Source organism: Tupaia chinensis, unplaced genomic scaffold (genome assembly GCF_000334495.1).
Source record: "Tupaia chinensis unplaced genomic scaffold, TupChi_1.0 Scaffold000202_1, whole genome shotgun sequence".
Lineage (NCBI taxonomy): Eukaryota > Metazoa > Chordata > Mammalia > Scandentia > Tupaiidae > Tupaia > Tupaia belangeri.
Genome location: NW_006159678.1, coordinates 31,719 through 53,373, shown reverse-complemented (window position 1 = coordinate 53,373; position 21,655 = coordinate 31,719). Strand labels below are relative to the sequence as shown.

Sequence of the window (21,655 nt, the reverse complement as noted above, 5' to 3'; positions counted from 1 at the left end):
TAGAGGGGATGGTCACACCGCAATCCCTTCTCCTCCATTCTCCTCTTGGGATCTTGGGCATGCACGCACACGCGCCCAGAGTGAATTTTAAGCCACCGGGTCTGGGACGCAAACCGCGGTCAACTATGTGGGAGTCCAGCGACATAGCCATTACGCTAACTGCTGGTTCCCAAGATTTTATAGTTTTCTTTATAAAGGTCTTTGACTTTATTAGTTAGGTTTATCCCTAGGTATCTTATACATCTTGTGGCTACTGTGACAGGGATTCCTTTCTTCAGCTCTACTTTGTTCAACTCATTGTTCATATATAGAAATGCTATAGATTTTTGGATATTGATTTTGTATCCTGCCACTTTACTGTATTTACTTATTACTTCGAGTAGTTTTTTCATGGAGACCTTTGGGTCTTCTAAGTACACCATCATGTCATCTGTGAATAAAGATATTTTCAACTCTTCTTTGCCTAGTCAGATGCCTTTTTTATTGTTCTCTTCTCTGATTGCATTAGCTAAGACTTCCAGCACTATATTAAAGAGCAGTGGAGAAAGTGGGCAGCCTTGCCTAGTACCCGTTTTTAGAAGAAAATCTTTCAGCTTTTTTCCATTCAGTATAATGTTAGCTGTAGGTTTTTCTTACATGGCTTTTATTGTGTTAAGAAATGACCCTTCTATACCAACCTTACTGAGGGTCTTAATCATAAAAGGATGTTGTATTTTATCAAATGCTTTCTCCACATCAATTGAAATGATCAAATCGTTTTTATCTTTCTTTCTGTTAATGTGGTATATTACATTTATGGTCTTGCATATGTTGAACCACCCTTACATCCCTGGGATAAAGCCTTCCTGGTCGAAAAAATGACCTTTCAAAAATAGAAAAAAATGTGACATGACTTTTCTGACAATACAATACCTTTTCTACAGAAATTTATTTTTATTTATTGACTTTGTATCCAGCAAATATACTCATTTATTAACTGTAATAATTTTAGTCATTTGTATTTAATACTTTATACACCTTCATATATTTTTTCAATAATTAGATTTGTTTTTAATTCAATTTTTTGTGCTTTTATTCTTTTTTAAATGCATAACCAGGGGCCTGCAGACATATCATTGTTATGTTGCTGGACTCCCACAGTTCAGGTCCTGGACCTGGTGACTTGAAACTCACAGAGGGTGTGTGTGCATGACTGCCAAAAATCTCAAGAGGAGAATCCTACTGGATGGTTTCTGGTTTCTGTCTCTCTGGCAAGTGCATGTGCACTATAGAAAAAATTATCTCTCTCTCAAAAAGTACATAACCCAGTATCTTTATTAAAATTTTGAATACAAATAGACCAAACATTTTTTTCTTGGTCTCAGTTGCAAAAAGGTATGTTTCAATATTTTTTCACTCATAGTATAATGATTGTAGAAACATGACTGAGAGGGATCAGCAGATGGCCTAATGGTTATGTCGCTGGACTCTCACATGTTCAACTGCAGTTCAATTCCTAGACCTGGTGGCTTAAAACTGAGTGTGTGTGTGTGTGTGTGTGTGTGTGTGTGTTTGCCCAAAATCTCAAGAGGAGAATGCAGGAGATGGAATTATGGCATGGCCATCTCCCATGGGGAGAGGAGGTGGTTTCTTGCTTTCTCTCTCTCTGTCTCTCTATCAAGCACACATGCCCTATAGCAAAATCTCTCTTAAAAAAAAAAAAAAGAAAAAACAAAAATGTCTGAGAAAGGTTCTATTGTTAATCTCTTCTTAGAATTACTGTAAACTTATCTTGAAATCATAAAGAGGTAACATCAAAATATAGAATTTGTAAAACTTTTTTTTAATTGCACATGGTCCTTTTATTTCTGTGAAAAAAAAAAAAAATTCCTGCCTGTGGACCTAGAAGCTTCACATCAGCAAAGAACTGTTACCTAAAGACACAAGCATGACGATGGTAACAGCAGTCTCAGGGGAGTGGTTCTAGATGGTGGCATTGACAGGGACCTCAGGCCTGAATCACAGGACAGCCCCCAGGCATGTTCTGGTCACTACTGAGTTAGGAGGACATATAAAGTTGTTAAAGATCTCAAGATTCAAATATTCTTGTGGCAGGTAGAGAGCTGGATGAGGGGAGATGCTTCCCGGAGAAGGTCGGCCTTCCCCTGAGTTTTTCACATCTCCCAGTCAGAGTTAAGCAAAGGAAGTGGCCAGCTGCAACACTTCCTGCAGGCAGCCCACATTCATGACCATAGCCTGGATGGACATACCTTTGACACTGCCTTTGCAGTCCATCAGGCCTGACACCTGCTGTACTCACTCAGTGAGTTTTAGGCCTCGGTTGGCTGTATTCTGGGGTACCTGACACAAGCATGTGATCTTGCTGACATTGTTGCCCACCATGACGAGCATGATGGACATCTGTGGGGAATGTGTATTGAACAATTTCAAGGCTTCATTCAGGGCCTTGACCAAGGTGCCACTCTCCATCTCCAGGATGACCAGGGAGGGGCTTGTTGGGGTTCCTATTGAGGAACTGCTTTATCTTCTCCAACACTCGCTTTTGGACATTGGTTTTGTTGGCAGGGTCCAGATCATCCATGACCTTCTTCAGGGATTTGAGCATCTCCCACAATTTGTCCTTTTGCCACTGGGGGAAGACTGGTGGCCAATGCCTACTACAAGTTGGCAATCTCCCTTTGTACATCCTTGTTCAGTGTGATCTGGGTCTTCACCTTGGCCTCCATGGCAGGGAGTGACCTCTTCAGGATCTCTGTTTCCTCAGGGCCTTCTGGGCTTCAGCACCTGTGATGACAATGATCCTCCAGATTCCCTTGGCAATAGCTTCTTCAGTTATGATCACAAAAGCTCCCATGCTACTTGAGTTCCACAGGTGGGTTGCCCCACAGAACTCCACGGAAGTCAGGGAGCTAGCAGGACCAGGGGATCATCCAGCAGCTCAAACATGGGCACCCCAATGGAGATGACTTCCACAGGGTCAGGGTGGGTTTCATCAAACACGGCCTGCAGGCCCTGAATAGCTTTTGCTGCCACCAGGGGGCAACCCTGGTTGTAGACAGGCTTGGCTGCCTTGATTGTTTCATTGACAATATCTTCGACCTTCTTGATCTGTAGGATAGACATAGCTCCCTTGGTAGTGAAGTCAAACTGGAGGTAGTCAGGAGCCACCAGGTAGCCTTTTCAGTCAGCTTCCCGGAGCACGCAGTGCAAGGTGAAGTTCATAATGTAGGTAGCTGTGGTTACTCATAACAGATCTCCATCTAGGCTCATTGAACAGCTGGACCTGGTCCCCCACTTTCAAGTGGCCATAGATTGTCCCTATGGGCAGCATGCATCCTCCTCACACCTGCGTGCTGTTCACAGTGAACTTGGTTTTGTCTTCACTGCTGTTATCAGCCTTCACCAGGTAGCCTTCCTCATAGATCTGCTTTGCATAGAAGCAGGTCTTGTCTAGCACCACTCCATACTCCTGGCCCGTGAACACATCTTCCACAAGCATCTCCCTGCACAAAGCCAGCACTATAGCCACTGTACTCTCAAACAGTAGTTACCACTGGAGTTGAATGATAATTATACTTTGAAGAGTCATCTGTGGCCTCCAGACCCTTTGCCCAGAACTATTCAATTGCGTAAATGTGCAGCATGATGAGGTCATCCCCACCAGCTCACTTGTCCTTGGATTTCAGCTGGGCCAATTTTCTTTCCTCTTCAAAGCCGTGTATGTCCACCAGCAGGCCCTTCTCTTCAGTAATCAGTCTAGTGAGATCCATGGGAAACCTGTAGATGTCATAAAGGAGCCAAGCGGTGTCACTGGAGATGGTCTTGTGGTCTCTCAGGCTCTGGATTTTCCTGTCCAGGATGTGATGCCCTCAGCTGAGGGTCTTGAGAAACTGTACTTTTTCTTCATTAATGATGTCTTTAACCATCTCTGGGTCCTTCTTTACCTCAGGAAATGCATCTCCCAGGGACCGGACCACAACGTCTACCAATATGGCAAAGAAGACTGCTGGAATTGAGTTTCTTTCTCATGGGAATGGCAAACAGCCTGGTGCAGAATTCATCGTAACATGTACCCCTGCCCCCTATTGTCAGGCTGGCCACCATCAGCCAGTGCCACCATGATGGTCTGAGCATGGTCAGTGAGCACCCCATAGACCATGATGATCCCATCAGCATTGTCAGTGCCATCTTTTGCAGTGTACAATTAGGCACCGTGCTCTTCTGAATAGGTTCAAAGCAAGGAATAAAAAGGTCAGCGTCATAATTGGACATCTTATTTTGCAGCACAAACGCCAATTGCTACAGGCCCATCCCTGGGTCAATGCTCTTCTTGGGCAAAGTTTTCAGAATGTCATCAGTCTCTCTATTATACTGGATGAACACAAGGTTCCAAATCTCCAGCAAGTTGGGGTCATCTTGGTTGACAAGGTGTGTGGTGTTAGGATCACCAATCCAGTCAAACGTTGATTTCTCTGCAGGACCCACACAGGCCTGTGTCACCCACCTCCTAAAAGTTAAGCTTCATATTTCCAGAGAGGGTTTTGCTGTTTTCCAGCCCCAAGTTTTTCCAGATCTGTTTTTACTCCAGATCTGGTTAAAGCCAACTGCCTCTCCCCACCTAAGCAAGTCACATGAAGTATTTCAGATGGAATGCCAAAATCTTTGATGAGAAGTTTCAGAGTCATACATACCAGTTCCTTGAAATAATTACCAAAAGCTAGGAATCCAACATCTCAAAGAAGGTGTGATGATAATCTTTGCCCACATCATCCAGGTCCTTGTGTTTGTCCCCCCTCTAACATGCCTGGATGCATTTCTTGGTATTGGCATCTCTGTTCAGCTTTGCCATAGGGTTTGATAGGTCATTAGTGTTCAGGAAGATAGGTTTGAACTGGTTCATGCCCGCACTTGCAAAGAACGATGTGGGTTCAGATAGTGGGATAGTGGTAGAGGAGACAACATAGGTACGTTTATTTGTCTTAAAAAATATCTATAGATCAGTGTCAGATTTCACTTGTTAGGGTCAGGTTCATCTTAAAAGTCAAACCAAAGAACTGCTCTTGCAGCCACACAGCTGCACCAACCTCAAGCCACCATCAATTGCAGTTTGCAATGCTCAGAATTTATATAACTTCTAAAAAGATAAGACTACATTAGTCAACAAATATTCCAAAACCTACCCATTTTCAGTATTCTTTACTAGAAGATAGCTTTATTTAGGGAAAACAAATGACAATTACATACAAGGGAGAAGATCAAGAATGTACTTTATAATTTGGAAGAAAAAGCAACGAGACGTAAATTATTAGACAAGGGGCCAGCCAGTGACATATTGGTTAAGGTAGCTAAATAACATGTAGTCAACTGTGTAACTTGAGTACTGAACTGGTGATTTGAAAATATGCCAGGTACTTGTGAGTGCATTTTAAAAATCCTGAAAGAAGAGATAAATGAAGGGGGGAGTGAGTGTGGTGTGTCTATCCCCTATGGGGTGGGGATGAGAAAGCACACCTTGTCTTACTCCAGTGAGCACATACACCTTTCGACAAACAAATGTGTGTATATACACACACACACACACACACACGCATATGAACTATAATTTTTCAGTAAGTAATCACAAGTCACCAATGAATTTGTAAAGTCAGACTAGTCAAGTAAATACAAAATTTACTGAAAACCTAGTTTCCTATTGTAAATGCAACCATTTTGGTTAAAACTCTGAAAATAGAAAGTCCAGAATAAAATGAGGAGTCCAAGTATGACCAAAATAGTCTATCTGTATTAAGGCAAGAAAACAAAGTAACAATTTCTGATTAGAAACCAGAAAAATTGAGATATTAGGTCATTAGTTCAAATCAGTTATGACAACCTTCCTTTTCAAGAGTGTGTACTATAAGCTTAAATTTGAAACGACAACTGGATCGTCAGTAAAGTCATGATGCATTTTTGCACAGAAAAGTACTTCTCGACTTTTCCAAAGACCCAATAGAAAAGAGAGAGGAATTCATCTATTCAGGGAAAAAGCATTAATTTGAGTCATGAATAGGTAATGATCTCAGATCCATGAAATGAAATTTTAACTCAAGCTATGATAGGAGATGAGCAGGTGAAGAAGGCACTGGCTGACCGAGTTGTTGATGGCAACTTCAGGAGGTTGAGGTGATTTTACTGTAGGAGCCAAGTATCAGCAAAAAAGGGATCACTACAACCAGCACCATGATTGACAAAGAATAGCAACTCATCCACAAAGATCTCTCCACAGGCTGGCTTGAGTACTGGAGATTGTTGCATCCACAAAAGGAGAGACAGATATTCTGGCAGGTCTGCCTTATTTCTATTGACAGTCCACTAACCTTACAGCCAATCACCAGATATACAGACCTTGTGTTTCATGACTAGAGAATAACGGAGAGAGTTACAAATGGCTAGATAGTGGTAGCAGGCCATGATTATCCAGAAAAAAACACTTAATTTCTCCAAGCTGAAGGACAGAGCACATTTGTGTAGCATGGACAAAGAAACGCTTGTTTTCTGAGTCCAGGAATTTATGAATCTTCTCAGAAAAATGAGAGACACAGAGAGTTCAAAGAAGGGAAAATTATTGTAGAAAATAAATACATGAAAATTTGGAAAGGATAATTAACCCTGGTAGTAAAAATAATAATGCCATTTCTCCTCAGGTGCAACCAATAGACAAAGTAAATATGTGAAGACTGAGAATACTAGAAAAGTCTCAAAGAATGAATTTATTTAATCAAGTGAGATTTACTACTGGTGGTTTGCTTTTGGTTTGTGTAAGTAGTAAAATTAGTGCTTTATCCTTTTGGTCTATTAGTCTATCAACTAAAGGTGTCTGAGTAACTAGCACAGAAGGTGTATCATCTTCATTCATATTCTACCATTTTAAATCCTAGGATCAAAGAGCATAATTGAAGTCTAAGTGTGAATATATGACAGATTCTAAATATAAAAACTAATAACATAGAATAGTAAATTTTAAATATATTACAACAATATAGTACTGGGACCAGCAGATGGCATAGCAGTTATATCCCATGGACTCCCACATGGCTGACTACAGTTTGTGTCTTGGATTCAGGGGGCTTGAAGCTAAAGCCAGATTAGTGTGCATGCATGCCCAAAATCTCAAGAGGAGAATGGAGGAGAAGGGATTGTGGTGTGGCCATCCCCCCGGGAGTTGATTTTTCACCTTTTTGTCTCTCCATAATTCTCTGTCTCTCCAGCAAATGCATGTAACCTATTGATTTTTCACTTTTTTGTCTCTCCATAACTCTCTGTCTCTCCAGCAAATGCATGTAACCTATAGCAAAAATCTCTCTTAGAAATATCCTACTATACCCTATCATGCAGCAAATGTTTAGTTAATATTTTTGAACTCTTGATTGGTTAATTTATAATGACCTTATAAAATAAACTGCGTTGAAAATACAATTGTAGGAACTTCACCTGTTTATCTAACCTGAAGCATTCCACTGTTGGTCATTGATCATTCTCGTTTTCATAATATACCTGAGTTGAAGCATATGAACCCCAAAACTGAGAAGTAATTATTTTATAAATTATTAAAAATTGTAAGTATTTGTTTTCAGAAAGACCAATAATCAGAATATTAATTTAACATAGAATGCATGAGAGTAAGTATATCTCACTAGTGGGTTATTAGACAAGATACTGCCTGACACATGAGACTTAGATGGTTCTCAAGGGTCTGTCTTATGTATTATATATAATAATGTATGTGTTACATTGTAGTCAAAGTAAGAAAAAGTGTTTTCTAAGTATTAGTTTATTTAATCATGTAGAATTACTCCATTAATTCATTAGAGTTCATTTTAAATTTCAGTGTGATTTCAACTTAGAATCTAACTCTTACACTGTATGTCACTACCTGGCAAGGAGGATTGTTTTGGGGCTATTTATACCTCTATATCTTCTCTGCCCCTGACAACTTCCCAGAAAGTTGGGACTGTGTTTCTCATTTCTTTGTATAACTCAGTCGAAACTGCTAACAGAGATTGGACACATCATATTTTTGTGAATACTTATTTAAGATTTAACTTTAAGTAAACATGCTGTAAGAATACATTTTTCTTACAAGCAAGGGGGGAACAGAAAGTACTAACTTGTCAAGGGACCAGCAGTTAGCGTAATGGTTATGTCGCTGGACTCCCACATAGTCGACCGTGGTTCGCGTCCTGGACCTGGTGGCTTAAAACTCACGCCGGGTGCATGTGCATGCATGCCCAAGATCCCGAGAGGAGAATGGAGGAGAAGCGATTGCGGCATGGCCATCCCCCCCCGGGGGGGGATTTCTCGCTTTCTGTCTCTCTGTCTCTGTCTGTCTGGCGAGCGCATGCACCCTATAGTGAAAACCTCTCCAAAAAAAGAAAAAGAAAGAAAGTACTAACTTGTAAAGTCACTTAAACATAAGTAAATACTTACTCATATATTTAAAAAAAAAAAGAAAGCCAAAATACTGTCTTTAAATGATAATTATTACAAAGAAATATAACAGACCAAGAGATTATCTTTTAGGTATTACCATTGTTCACTGTCTGATATCAGCTGGCTTTGATTTGATCTTATTTAATAGCAGCTGTGGGCCCTTGAGAATTGATACAGATTTGTCATTTTTATTTTATTCCCATATTTCAACCAGACCCAGATAATCCAAACCTTAAAAAAATGTATCATGTGACAAACATGCTATTCTTGATCTCTTCTACATACTTGGTAGTAAGGTCCTTATTCAGAAAGAGAATGTTCTGTTCCTAGACTAACTTTTATGAAAATTAAGGTATGTCATTTCTGTTCACAAACATAGAGTTTTTGTTCTTGTAATGTTGCCTAATTATGCATCAGGAAAAAAATATAGCTGATTAAAAATAAAATACAAGCCACCTCAAAAATAAGTATTCTAGACAACATTATTTTATCTAGCCATCTGTCGCTTAATAACTTACCAATTTGAGACCAGCAAATGGCATAATGGTTGTGTTGCTGGACTCCCACGTAATCAACCACAGTTCAAGTCCCAGACTCAGTGGTATGAAACTCATGCCAGGCTTGTATGTGTGCATGCCCAAAATCTCAAGAGGACAATGGAGGAGAAGGTATTGTAGCATAGCCATCCAGCAGGAGGGTGATTTCTTGCTTTGTCTCTCTGTCTCTGTCTCTCTGATGAGTGCATATGGTCTATAACAAAAATCTTTCTAAAAATAAATAAATAAATAAAGATAACTTAACCTCTTTGACAAATAGCCTTCTTTGACTTGTTCCCTCAGTCAGTTAAAACTCACTAGAGGAAGCGTTCACAATCACACGGAACTAAATCTTTCATTTATCAATTTGTACTTTGCTGTACACCCATAATACTGTATTCAGAATAAATACAAATGATTACAGTGAATTTGTTTTATTGTTCTGTGGTGTCTTGTCACTTGCTGTAATTAATTGTCACTTTAAGTAACTAAGTGAAAGTGCCTGTACAGAAAAACAAACACAAATCTTCTTTTAACATACTTGTCTTATTTCATTTTTTAATAGTTTTTTGTTTTTGTTTTTGTTTTTTAATTCCAAGGCCTTAGGGTGTGTGCACTTGCCAGAGGGAGAGAGAGAGACAGAGTCGAGTCGATGAGAGGGAAAGTAAGAAATCACAGCAGGAGGGACAGCCAAATTGCAATCCCTTCTCCTCCATTCTCCTCCTGGGATCTTGGGCACGCATGTAGACTAGCGTGGTGTGATTTTTCAATTCATTGTGTCTAGGACTTAAAATGTGCTTGGCCATGGGGCCAAGTGATGCAACCAGTATGCCATTTGCAGGCCCCAATATTTGTCCCATTTCAGCTATTTGTAGGCATATATGGAGGTAGATTGGCATGCATAAATTCTATTTTTTGTGTGTGTATGATTACATTTGTTCCATCCTGCTTGGAGTTTCATGACTATTTGATAATATGTTTCTAACTGCAATTTAATAATTAATTAATTAAGTTTTTAAATTTTTTTGTCTTAAGGCATATGTGCTTAAGTGCTTGCCAGATAGAGACAGAGCCAGAAGAAGGGAAAGGAAGAAATTAACCCCAGGAGGTTGCCCATGCCACAATTCCATCTCTTCTATTCTCCTCTTGAGATTTTGGGCACTCATGCACATGCACTTGGTGTGAGTTTCAAGTTACCAAGTGTGGGGCTTAAACCGCCATTGGCCATGGGGAATCCAGTAACATAAGCACTCTGCCATCTGCTAGTTCCCATTGTATTAATCCTAAATCTGCTTCTATTTGGTACACCATGCTTCTCTTACATGCGCCCCTGTCCTCTTTTTGTCACTGATATGTTATTTTCATGTGGGGCTTCTTTCACTTATTTCTACTGAGGAGAAATGCACTCAACTTTTGATACAAATTTATCAATTACATACAGTTTATGACAAATTCAATGTCTATTTTTCCATTGTGATAAGCTGATTTCACTCCTGTCCTATCATTATAAGGAGAGTTGACAGGGACCACCAGGTGGCATAGTGGTTCAGGTACTGGTCTTCTGCAGCCAACTCCGGTTCAAGTCCCAGACCTAGTGGCTTGAAACTCATGCCACATGCATGTGCATGAGTGTCCAAAATCCTGAGGGAAGAATGATGGAGAAGGGATTGCAAAGTTGACATCCCCTTGGGGGATGATTTTTCGCTTTCTCTCTGTTTATCTCTGTGTCTCCATTGAGTACATGCACCTATAGTAAAAAGCTCTCAAGAAAAAAAAAAAAAAAGTTTGCTATTACATTTCTCAAGTATCCCAATCACTGAAAACAGCTAAAAACCTGAAATAATACATCAGACATATCAATCACTTAGCAAAATAAAGAACTATCTTACATTCATTTCACAGTACAATTTTGCATCTAGTATTTCAGAAACAGTAGTTCTTACATCTAAGAGTCTCACTATTCAAATGGACATCTTTCTAGTCTCTTATTGGATTGGTATTCAATCAACTGAGCATTGAAGACAGAGAATAAGGAAGAAAATCCACTCCAAAGAGTATCAGCACATAATAGACAGCATTTCTACACATGACATTGCATAAATGAATTGCTTTGTCCAAAATAAATATGAGAACAGCAGAGTTTTTGTATATTTTTTGTTATACTATGTATCAAAGAAACAGAAATGTTATTGAAGAACATTAAGCCAGCCTCCATCATAGCTCTCATTTTTGTTCACTAATTGTCCCGTTACAATTTCTGTCAAATATAGAAGATACTTTTACAATTTAGTTTCTGAAAATCTGTGATCTTTAACAATGCCTTATTTCTCTACATTAGACCTAGAGAAATAACAACTGAAATAATACATAATTAATTAATTATTATGAACTAATAAGAAATAAATTATTTATTTATTTATTTTAAGAGAGAGAAAGAAAGAGAAAAAGGGATAGAGACCATTATGACACCTCCAATAGGGTATGGATGCTGAGGCAAACCACCTTCTGCCTCAGCCAGTCCTGGATCTTGGGCATGTGAATGCCCAGCATATGTAGGAATGTTTCCAGACACAAATCCAGAGACTTTCTACGTGGATCAGCTTTGTTGAGGGTCACATTTTGTAGCTGTGCCACCACTCAGCCCCCTTACCCTCTCTCTTGAACTCATGTGAAGGATAATTCAATGATCAGTACCTCTTTCACTCTGACTAGGTTTTGCACCTCATTAACTGGGAAGCAAGCTTGAAAATTTATTGGAATTTATTTACATATCAAAGAACCAAAGCCTTTTAAGCCTTCACCTTATAATATGTTTGGATTCAACATTTTCTGATAAACATAAAAAACTTTAATTCTGATTATTTCACAACAGGAATATGGGCATGTCCATAGGCCAATTCTGGTTCAAGTCCTGGACAAGGAGGCTTGAAATTCATGATGGGTGCATGTCCGTATGTGCACAAAATCTCATGAGAAGAATGAAGAAGGGACTGTGGTGTGACCCTAGCCTCATGTCATGATTTCTTGCTTTCTGTTTCTTTGTCTCTCTTAGACTATCTGGCAATTACAAGTGCCTGATAGCAAAAATCTCTAAAAAAAAAAAGTCATGACAGCAAATGTATCTCACTAGTGGGTTATTAGACAAGATATGCCTGACACATGAGACAGATGGGGTCTCCTTCTGGTTTTCAGTTATCTGTATTATTTATTTATAAGATAATGTGTGTTGTATGATGTTCAAAGTAGCCAAAAGTATTTTATAAATATCAATTTATTTAATCAGGTAGAGTGACTCCATTAACTCATTAGAGGTTATTTTTTTTATTATCATCATAATCTTCTTTATATTACCTTGGATTACATATAACTTTACAGTGTATTACATTGCTTTTTCAAATGGAAATGCCATAGGGAACCAGCAGTTAGCGTAATGGCTATGTCGCTGGCCTGGACTCCCAGCGACCACGGTTCGCGTCCTGGACCCAGTGGCTTAAAACATGCCATGCGCATGTGCGTGCGTGCCCAAGATCCTGAGAAGAGAATAGAGGAGAAGGGATTGCGGCGTGACCATCCCCCCGGGGGGTGATTTCTCGCTTTCTGTCTTCATAGCTCTCTCTGTCTGTCTGGAGAGTACACGCGCCCTATAGTGAAAAACCTCTCCAAAAAAAATAAATAAAAGGGAATGCCATTCATGTCAGTCAATACAGAGACATTAATCTCCCCGCTTCAATATTCAATATCTTTTCTATGTTTTCCCCAATCATTATTATTCTTATGCTAATTATTTTTTTAAAACAGTCAATCGCTATTTCTCATTTTGCTTGTAAAAAGACTTTGCCCATCATGAAATACTTCTCATACCAATCCAGTTGAGAATACTATACATGTCATCATCAACAGTTAATAAGCCATATCTGTTTCTCACTAACGTCCTGCCTCTCTATTGTTCTCTTGCTATCTTTCTCTATCCTCTTCTCTTCACCTCCCCCCATTCCACACTGTTATTTTAAATTGCAATGTGTTTTCAATTTAGAATCTCTAGCCCCTACACAATGTGTCACTTCTTGGCATGGAGAATTGCTTTTGGGGCCATTTATACCTCTGTCTTCTCTGCCCCTGACAACATCCCATAAAGCTGGGACTGTAGTTCTTTCTTTGTACAGGCCAGTAGCAACTGTTAATAGAATTTAGAAATATAAAAAGGGCTTCTGTCATGAGTGGCACATGCCAGGAGGCTCATTCACTCTGTGTGCAGAATCGACATGAAGAGTTTTCGGAAGCATAATTTTTTGGTAATCGGGCAGCTGGTGATCGTTGGTCCCGGCGCCCTGATCTTGTTTTAACAGGAGATGACAAGTTTTAAGTATGATCAGGGGTCATGCGGTCTGGTGGCTGTTAGAAAAGAAGTATGTGGAGGGACCAGCAGTTAGCGTAATGGCTATGTTGCTGGACTCCCATGTAGTCGACCACAGTTCATGTCCCGGACCCAGTGGCTTAAAACTCACGCCGGGTGTATGTGCGTGTGTGCCCAAGATCCCGAGAGGAGAATGGAGGAGAAGGGATTGCAGCATGGCCATCCCCCTTTGGGGGGGATTTCTCGCATTCTATCTCTCTGTCTCTCTCTGTCTGGCGAGTGCATGCGCCCTATAGCAAAAACCTCTCCAAAAAAAAAAAAGAATTTAGAAATATAATATTTTTGTAAATAATTATTTTGGATTTAATTTAATCACACTGTAAGATTACATCATTCTCACAATGAAGAGGGATACAAGATGTCCTGACAGAACTTGTAAAACCACATAGGATTTAAGTAAATACCTACTCAAATATAAGAAACAAAAAAAGTCAAAAAGAAAATATAGTCTTTAAGTGCTAGTTATTACAAAAAAAAGACAAAATGTTTCTCTTTTTATATATTATTGTTTTTCACTATATGTCTGATGTCAGTTGGACATGACTTTATCCTATTTATTATGAGATTGTTATCATTAATATTAAATTATATATAATTAGAATATATATAATAATATATAACTAATTCTTTTCAGTTTCCTCTATAATAAAAAGTAGAAATCCAAATTTTAAGGCTTTTATTTGAATAAAAATGTTGAGTTTGAAAACTTCTAACTAGATTGACTGTCACATATTGATTTTCAGAGTTTTACACTTTCATAACATAAACAAAGAATATAAATATAATAATCATACATATAAACCATCATATTTACTCTGCTCAATTTAGTGATAGCCGTATTTTTCCTCCATGGAACAGATTAAATACAGATGGTAATATATGTAATTGTATCTAATCTGATATAATATCATATAATACAATATAGCAAAATATTGATTTGTATATTCCTTTATATTATGTTAGAGAGAGATTTTGGACTTAATCAGAAATTTATTTCATTCTCATGACAGAAACAATCTTTATTAGAATATATGTAAATTCAAAACATCAGGTTCTCTTTTTAAAATATCCTTTATCTACTAACTATTACTTCCTGGTATATTACCTCACTATTTACCTTTATGTCTCTGTTTACTGTTCATTCAATTTGTTTCTTCCAGACACTGGGCAATGATGTCCTTTCCAACACCCAGTGAAATTTAGATTTCCACTCCCCCATGCTCCCGGATCTTGGTATGAGCAAGACTTTTCTCAAAAATGAATACTTCTAAAAAAAAAAAAAATGAATACTTCTTGGGTTAGCTAGTATATGGTGGATAGAGTGACTGGATCCCATGTGGTGAACTGTGTGGTTCAAGTTCTGAACAATTTGGCACAAAAAACACACCATGCATGTGTGCATACATGCCAAGAATCCCAAGAGGAGAATGGACGAGAAGTGACTGCAGTAATGCCATTCACCCAAGGGTCATGATTTCTCACTTTCTCTCTCACTTCTCTCTCTTTTCTTTCTTCTCACAGCACACAAGTCATATTGCAAACTTAAAAAAAAAAAAGAAAAGAAATGAACATTTCTCAATTTTCCACCATTACCTGAGAAATTTCAATGCAAAATTATGCATTTCAGGGGCCAGCAGGTGATGTGGTGGATAGGGACACTGGACTCCCAGATAGCCAACTACAATTTGAGTCCTGGACCTGTCAGCTTTCTTTCTTCAATTTTCCACCATTACCTGAGAAATTTCAATGCAAAATTATGCATTTCAGGGGCCAGCAGGTGATGTGGTGGATAGGGACACTGGACTCCCAGATAGCCAACTACAATTTGAGTCCTGGACCTGTCAGCTTTCTTTCTCATGTTCTCTCTGTCCCTCTTTGCTCAAAAAGTAAGTATATAAATAAAGTTAGTTAAATAAAATACTTCTTTAAACATTTATGCATTTCAGTTCCTTTCTTAACTCTGCTTTGCTGAGTTTGTTTTCTTGATTCTTCTATCTGATTCTTGGGACATAAAAACAGCCTTCTTTTACCTTTACAGCTGCCTGCTTAATTCATCATAATTTTATTTCTTTTTTTAAAACTAATTATTTTATTTAACTTTATTTATTTAAATTGACCAGAGAAGGACAGAGTAAGAGAGAGAGAGAGAAAGAGAGATAAAGAGAGGGAAATTGAAAAAGCAAGTCACCAGGTTAGGATTCTAATCATGGTCAACCATGTGGAAGTCCAGTGCCCTTAACCATCACACCACCTACTGGCCCCTCTTTGTTTAACCCTATCCTGGTGGAGAATTAATTATCTTTCTCAAAGGCAACTTATGTACTATTTCAAAATACATATCCAGTCTGTTATAAATGTATGTATTTAAAATTGAAATAGAGGGAAAAAAATTAAAAAAACCGTACAGTGCCTCCTTCATTCCCATCATGCTTCCCTGATCTATAATTATTTGATAGATATCTGAGTTTTTGACTCTCTCTAATATCACAATCTAATTTGAAACAAAATCTTATTTGATTTATGTGTTATTTTTTGTCCTATTTCTTTCAAAGACTAAACTTTTTATTTGTTTTTACTTTTTCTTAAGATACAAGTTATTCTTGAGAATTCTTAAATTGTCATTGTCAGCAGGTATATAAATAAATACTTACAGCAAGATTTTAGGACTGAAAAAAGGCAAATACCCAATTTACATGTTTTTACTTACAAAATATAGTCTTGATTTCTGAAAATCATGTACATGCTTTATCTTTTTATTTATCAAACACTGAAAAAATTATATATGTAATTAGTTATCTAAATTTTTATTATTCTTGTTATATGTTGGATTCTATTAAGAAAACTCTCATTAATTCAATAATTGTCAACTTTTTTTGTTGTTGTTGTTCTATAGGTTGTTTAATTTATTATCATTCAATATTCACTGCATGTCATTATTTTATTCTTAGCAATTTTTATAATCTCAAATTATTTTTAGATTGCGTCCTATGTGCCTTTTAGTTTTTTTTTTAAAGAATAAAACTAAATTTTGTAACTTATGAATCCTTTTAGATCATAAAAAATCTTTTTTTCTTTCAGTACTCAAAAATAATTTGGCTAAGGCAGATATTTACCTACTTCATTCCAAATATACTTTGAGAAATTTAATATTAATAAAAAAGGAAAAAATGTAAACATTGTCATTGTTATGTGGTTTTACATTTTCAGAATAAAAATCCATTATTTCTTCTGATCTACATATTATATATTTTTTTAGAGGTTTTTGCTATAGGGAGCATGTGCTCGCCACAAAGACAGAGAGAGACAGAGAGACAGAAAGCGAGAAATCACTCCCCAGGGGGGATGACCATGCCACAATCCCTTCTCCTCCATTTTCCTTTCGGGATCTTGGGCACGTGCGCCCCCGCCCCTGGCATGAGTTTAAGCCACCGGGTCCAAGACTCAAACCGTGGTTGACTACATGGGAGTCCAGCGACATAGCCATTTCACTAACAGTGGATCTCGTACATATTATATTATCAATGAGATAAATAGAAAGAAAAATGTAAAAAAATAAAAGTTAAATAATGTGTGTGCCTGTTGGTGGTATAGTGGTTTAGTGGCTTACTGTGTGGTTGTAGTCCTGGACATGGACTAGAAACACACCAGTTGTGTGCCCAAAATCCTGATAGGAGAATGGAGGAAAAGAAATTACGGTATGGCAATCCCACTCTGAGCAGCGTTTTTTCTTTTTTTCCAGAGAGTTGTTTTTTTGTTTTGTTTTGTTTCTTTGTGGGTTTTTTTGTTTTTGTTTTGTTTTGTTTTTTTTTTTTTTTTTGGTGTGTGTGTGTATGGGTGTGTGCTCAGCAGAGAGAGAGAGCAGACAGAAAGTGAGAAATCACTCTCAGGGGGGATGGTTTCTCCTTCATTCTCCTCTCGGCATTTTGGACACAAATGCTTCAGGCATGAGATTTAAGCCACTGGGTCTGGGACTCGAACTATCGTTGATTACGTGGGAGTCTAGCAATGCAGCAATTATGCCATCTGCTGATTTTGAGGCGGCTCACCAGAGAGAGAGAGCAGACAGAAAGTGAGAAATCACTCTCAGGGGGGATGGTTTCTCCTTCATTCTCCTCTCGGCATTTTGGACACAAATGCTTCAGGCATGAGATTTAAGCCACTGGGTCTGGGACTCGAACTATCGTTGATTACGTGGGAGTCTAGCAATGCAGCAATTATGCCATCTGCTGATTTTGAGGCGGTGCTTTCTCTTTCTCTCTGCCTGTTTCTCTATGTCTCTGTCTTTCATGCTCATAGCAAATTAAAAAGAAAATAAGTGAAATAGAATCTTGCCAATATGAGAAAGCCAATATTCTCTTTTAATCCAAATCCTTACAGACACTGCTAGTATGAGTACTACCTGATACCAACATGCACATGTAAAATGTTATATGAAGTTATAATTCTATCTTTCATGGTTTCATGAACATAGTGTTATATTTGATAAGTACATTTATACTGTTTCATACATGTTAAGGAAGTAGAAATTTCTTAGAACTGCTCTTGAACATTGTCTTAAGTGCTTATAAGATATTATGTGGTATAGATGTGCTCCAATGTCTTAATGCTATATTCTTCTCTTTGGTAACAATTTTATTTTACAATACAAGAGAAAACCAAAAATATTATAAACGTACTTTAACAAACACATGTCCATAATGTGTAAATATTATTCCTTCAAATGAGATTTTGTTGATGAAGTTAATAAAGTAAATTAATAAGTATTTTTATTTTTATTTAATTAGAGCCCAAAATGGATGCAATATTTGAATCAGTATTTTTATTTTTCTTTAATTACAGCCCAAAATGGATGCAATATTTGAAGGGGAGAGGGAATGGTATGATAGCTGGATTCTATCAATGTACAGAATTCATCTAGAGAAGCTAATGAGAGGAATATTTTTGTGTTGCACTCTGTTTATATATTTACCTTAAATTTTCATAAATTGGATGGCTTAAAGCAACAGAAAATTAGTATCTGACAGTTCTCAAGTCCAATATCCACAATCATGGTGTTGACTGTGCGTCAGACCATCAGAAGGCTTTAAGAAAAATATCCTTCCTGGCCACTTGTAGGTTTTGGTGGCTCTTGGACTTTCTTGGTTTGAGGCAGAATCATTGCAATCCCCTTTTCCACCTTTATGTGACATTCCCTTCTGTTTCTCTGAATGTTTTCTAAACTTATTCATCTCTCTGTTTTTTTCAAAGATACTTATCATTGGATTTAGTCCCACCCTAAACCAGTGATCTCATTTCATAATCTTTATGTTAATTACATCTACAAATCACTTTTGTCTAAGAAGGATATATTTGAAGATATCAAATAGAGATATATTTTGAGGATACAACATTCAACACACTGCACAAGAGAAGGAATAGTTAACATGAGAATTTTAGAAGCTTCAAGTACTAAATTGATATCACCAGCAATAGACAGAGGGAATCTGGTTACCAGAGAACTTTAAGATAGGCACAATAGGGGGTCGGCAGCTGGTATGGTGCTTGAAGTGCTAGATTTCCACATGGTCAACAACAGTTTGAATCCCAGACCTGGAGACTTGCTTTCTCATTTCCTACTTTTTCTCCCTGGTCAAAATTTAAATGATATAATAAATAAGCAATAGGAAATAAATAAATTTTTGAAAAAATAAAATATCTGCACAATAGAGTAGTGTACATCCTTTGAATTTGTAGTCTTTCAAAGAACATGCACAGAGACAAGAGATAGAAGCAGAGGAAAATGTAAAGAAACCCTGCTTCCATTACCTTTTCAGTTTGTGGAGTGTTTCACTGATTAAATGCAATCATAGGATCAGAGACCGACAGAAAAATGCATCTGAAGGAACGTGGAAGTAAAGAAAAATTAACAGAGTATGATCCTAATCCCTACTTACACAACACACACAGGTAAGCTGTATTCTATTGCTCAAGTAGTCTCAACACAATACTTAACCAAGAAAGAAAGACTCATCTTCAAAATGAAATGCACTGGAGTCTATCTGTCCTCTGGTTACACAGGGACCCTTAAATAAACTCTGTGAAAGAAAGGTCTCCTTACAAAATGTGGGGCATCATTGTGATTTTATTACCATTATTTAGGAATGTAGGACCAAAGCTAACAATGTGTTTCGATTCTAGTCACATACAAACCTATAAACAGATTATTTCTATAAATCAAGGATTTACCTCATGCTAATAACTTGGGTAGTACTTTTCTCAGTGCCGTCATGATATCTTTGTTCCTCAGTGTATATATGATGGGATTCAAAGCAGGGATTAAAGCAGTGTAGAAAATAGAGATTAGCTTCCCCATTCCCTCAGACTGATCTGGTTTGGGTTGTAAATAAGTAATGGTAGCTGTGCCATAAAATAACACTACAACTGTCAAGTGAGAAGAGCAGGTAGAAAAGGCTTTAGACCTTCCTCTGGCAGATGACAACTTCATAATGCTGGAGATAATTTTGCCATAGGAGACAACAATCAACAGAAATGGAACCATGATAAACACCACTGTATCTGCAACTACAAAAACAGCTATCTCATTCAGAAATGTGTCCCCACAAGCAAGCTGGAGTATTGGTGGAACATCACAGAAGAAGTGATTGATTGTGTGAGATGCACAAAAGGGCAAAGAGAAAACCTTCCATGTTTGCCCAATTGCAACTGGAATTGCAGTGATCCAGGAGGCAGCCACCAGCTGCATGCAGAACTTGTGGTTCATCACTAGAGAATAATGGAGAGGGTTGCAAATGGCCACATAACGGTCATAAGCCATCACTGTCAGGAGGAGACACTCTGTGCCCCCAAGCATAAAGAAGAACCCCATTTGTGTAGCACAGGCAAGGAAGGAGATATGACCTTTCTGAGTCCAAAGGTCCATGAGCATTCTCGGGATAGTTACTGTTACATAACAGATTTCCAAACAGGAAAAAATGCCAAGGAAAAAATACATGGGTGTCTGGAGAGCAGGGTCGGTTTTTGTAATTAATATTATGAAGCTATTGCACATCAGGATAGTCAAATATATGAGTAAAAATACACCAAACAGAGTCCTTTGGAGACTGGGAGTATCAGAAAATCCCAAGAGAACAAATTCCACCATAGCAGTGCTATTCAAATTTTCTGCTTTAATTTGTTCTTTATCTGCAGATATGGTAAATTTAAATGATTAATTCATTCACAAATCAAATAACCATTTCTCTTTAAATCAACTGGAATAGATGTATGAAAATACATTTATATTTTCTCAAATTATTTCTACCATTTCTAGAAAATGAGATTAGAAACTTCAGAAAGGAATTTGTATTGGAGATGAACTAATTTAGGAAGCATAATTCAAATGTATTTTATAGATTTGGATGTAATGATATCAGAGGTACTGGGAAGTATGAATTTTTTAGAGAACATTGTGGAGAAATAGTATTGTACTAGTGCATCATAAGAGTGGCATTACAATACAGGATCTTTGTATTGTTTTGTCTGGGTTTATTTTCTTTGTATTGGTAGTCATTTTCCATATTATTTCAATTAAAAGACTTTTTTTAAGAATTATTTTTAAATTTAATTTTATTTATTCATTCATTTATTTTAATTTGACTAGAGAACTAGAGAGAGAGAGACACGAGAGAGAGAGGAAAGTGAGAAAGCAAGCCGCCAGGTTCGGGATTTGAACTGTGGTCAGCCATGTGGGAGTGTCCAGCACCTCAACAACCATGCCACCTGCTGGTCCCTAAAAGACTTTTTATTTTTTTTCCTAAAAGACTTTTTTATTGATGTTTTTATTTCTTATTCAAAGTGAGTTTTAAGTTATCTCTTTTATCCTCAAATGCAAATCACTTTTCTTAAACTGAGAAAAAATTATATGCATTATTATTGCTCTAATTGATGTATGTCTTCCATTACTTATAGTAAATATGAAAACAATCCCAGCATGTTATCAGCTTCACTCACTTTATAGTCTATGACAAATATGAATTAACTTTTAGCTTAATCAAAAATATTACCAATATATTTTTTGAGAGATTGTTGCAATAGAGTGTGTGCACTTGCTGGACAGAGAGACAGAGGGACAGAAAGTGAGAAATCACCCCCAGGGAGGATGGCCACACTATAATCCTTCTCTATTCTCCTCTAGGGATTTTGAGTGTACACACATGTTCCTGGCATGAATTTTAAGTCACTGGGTCTGGTACTTGAA

The 21,655-nt window shown here is 37.5% G+C and overlaps 1 protein-coding gene, 1 non-coding gene and 1 pseudogene across 2 annotated transcripts; 1 reads left to right on the top strand and 2 right to left on the bottom strand.

The window, feature by feature from the left end:
* Positions 1-1,998: 1,998 nt before the first annotated feature.
* On the bottom strand, positions 1,999-6,895 carry LOC102494997 (alanine--tRNA ligase, cytoplasmic pseudogene; annotated as a pseudogene).
* Positions 6,896-13,202: 6,307 nt separating this feature from the next.
* On the top strand, positions 13,203-13,336 carry LOC114007597 (U11 spliceosomal RNA). The gene has a single exon (XR_003549197.1). It is a non-coding gene; the product is annotated as a U11 spliceosomal RNA (small nuclear RNA).
* Positions 13,337-19,645: 6,309 nt separating this feature from the next.
* LOC102494596 (olfactory receptor 10AG1) lies at positions 19,646-20,617 on the bottom strand (the record flags this gene model as incomplete). Its single annotated transcript, XM_006147220.2, has 1 exon — positions 19,646-20,617. A coding segment is annotated over one exon (972 nt), but the record flags the coding sequence as incomplete, so codon positions are not given.
* Between the last annotated feature and the right edge of the window lie 1,038 nt (positions 20,618-21,655).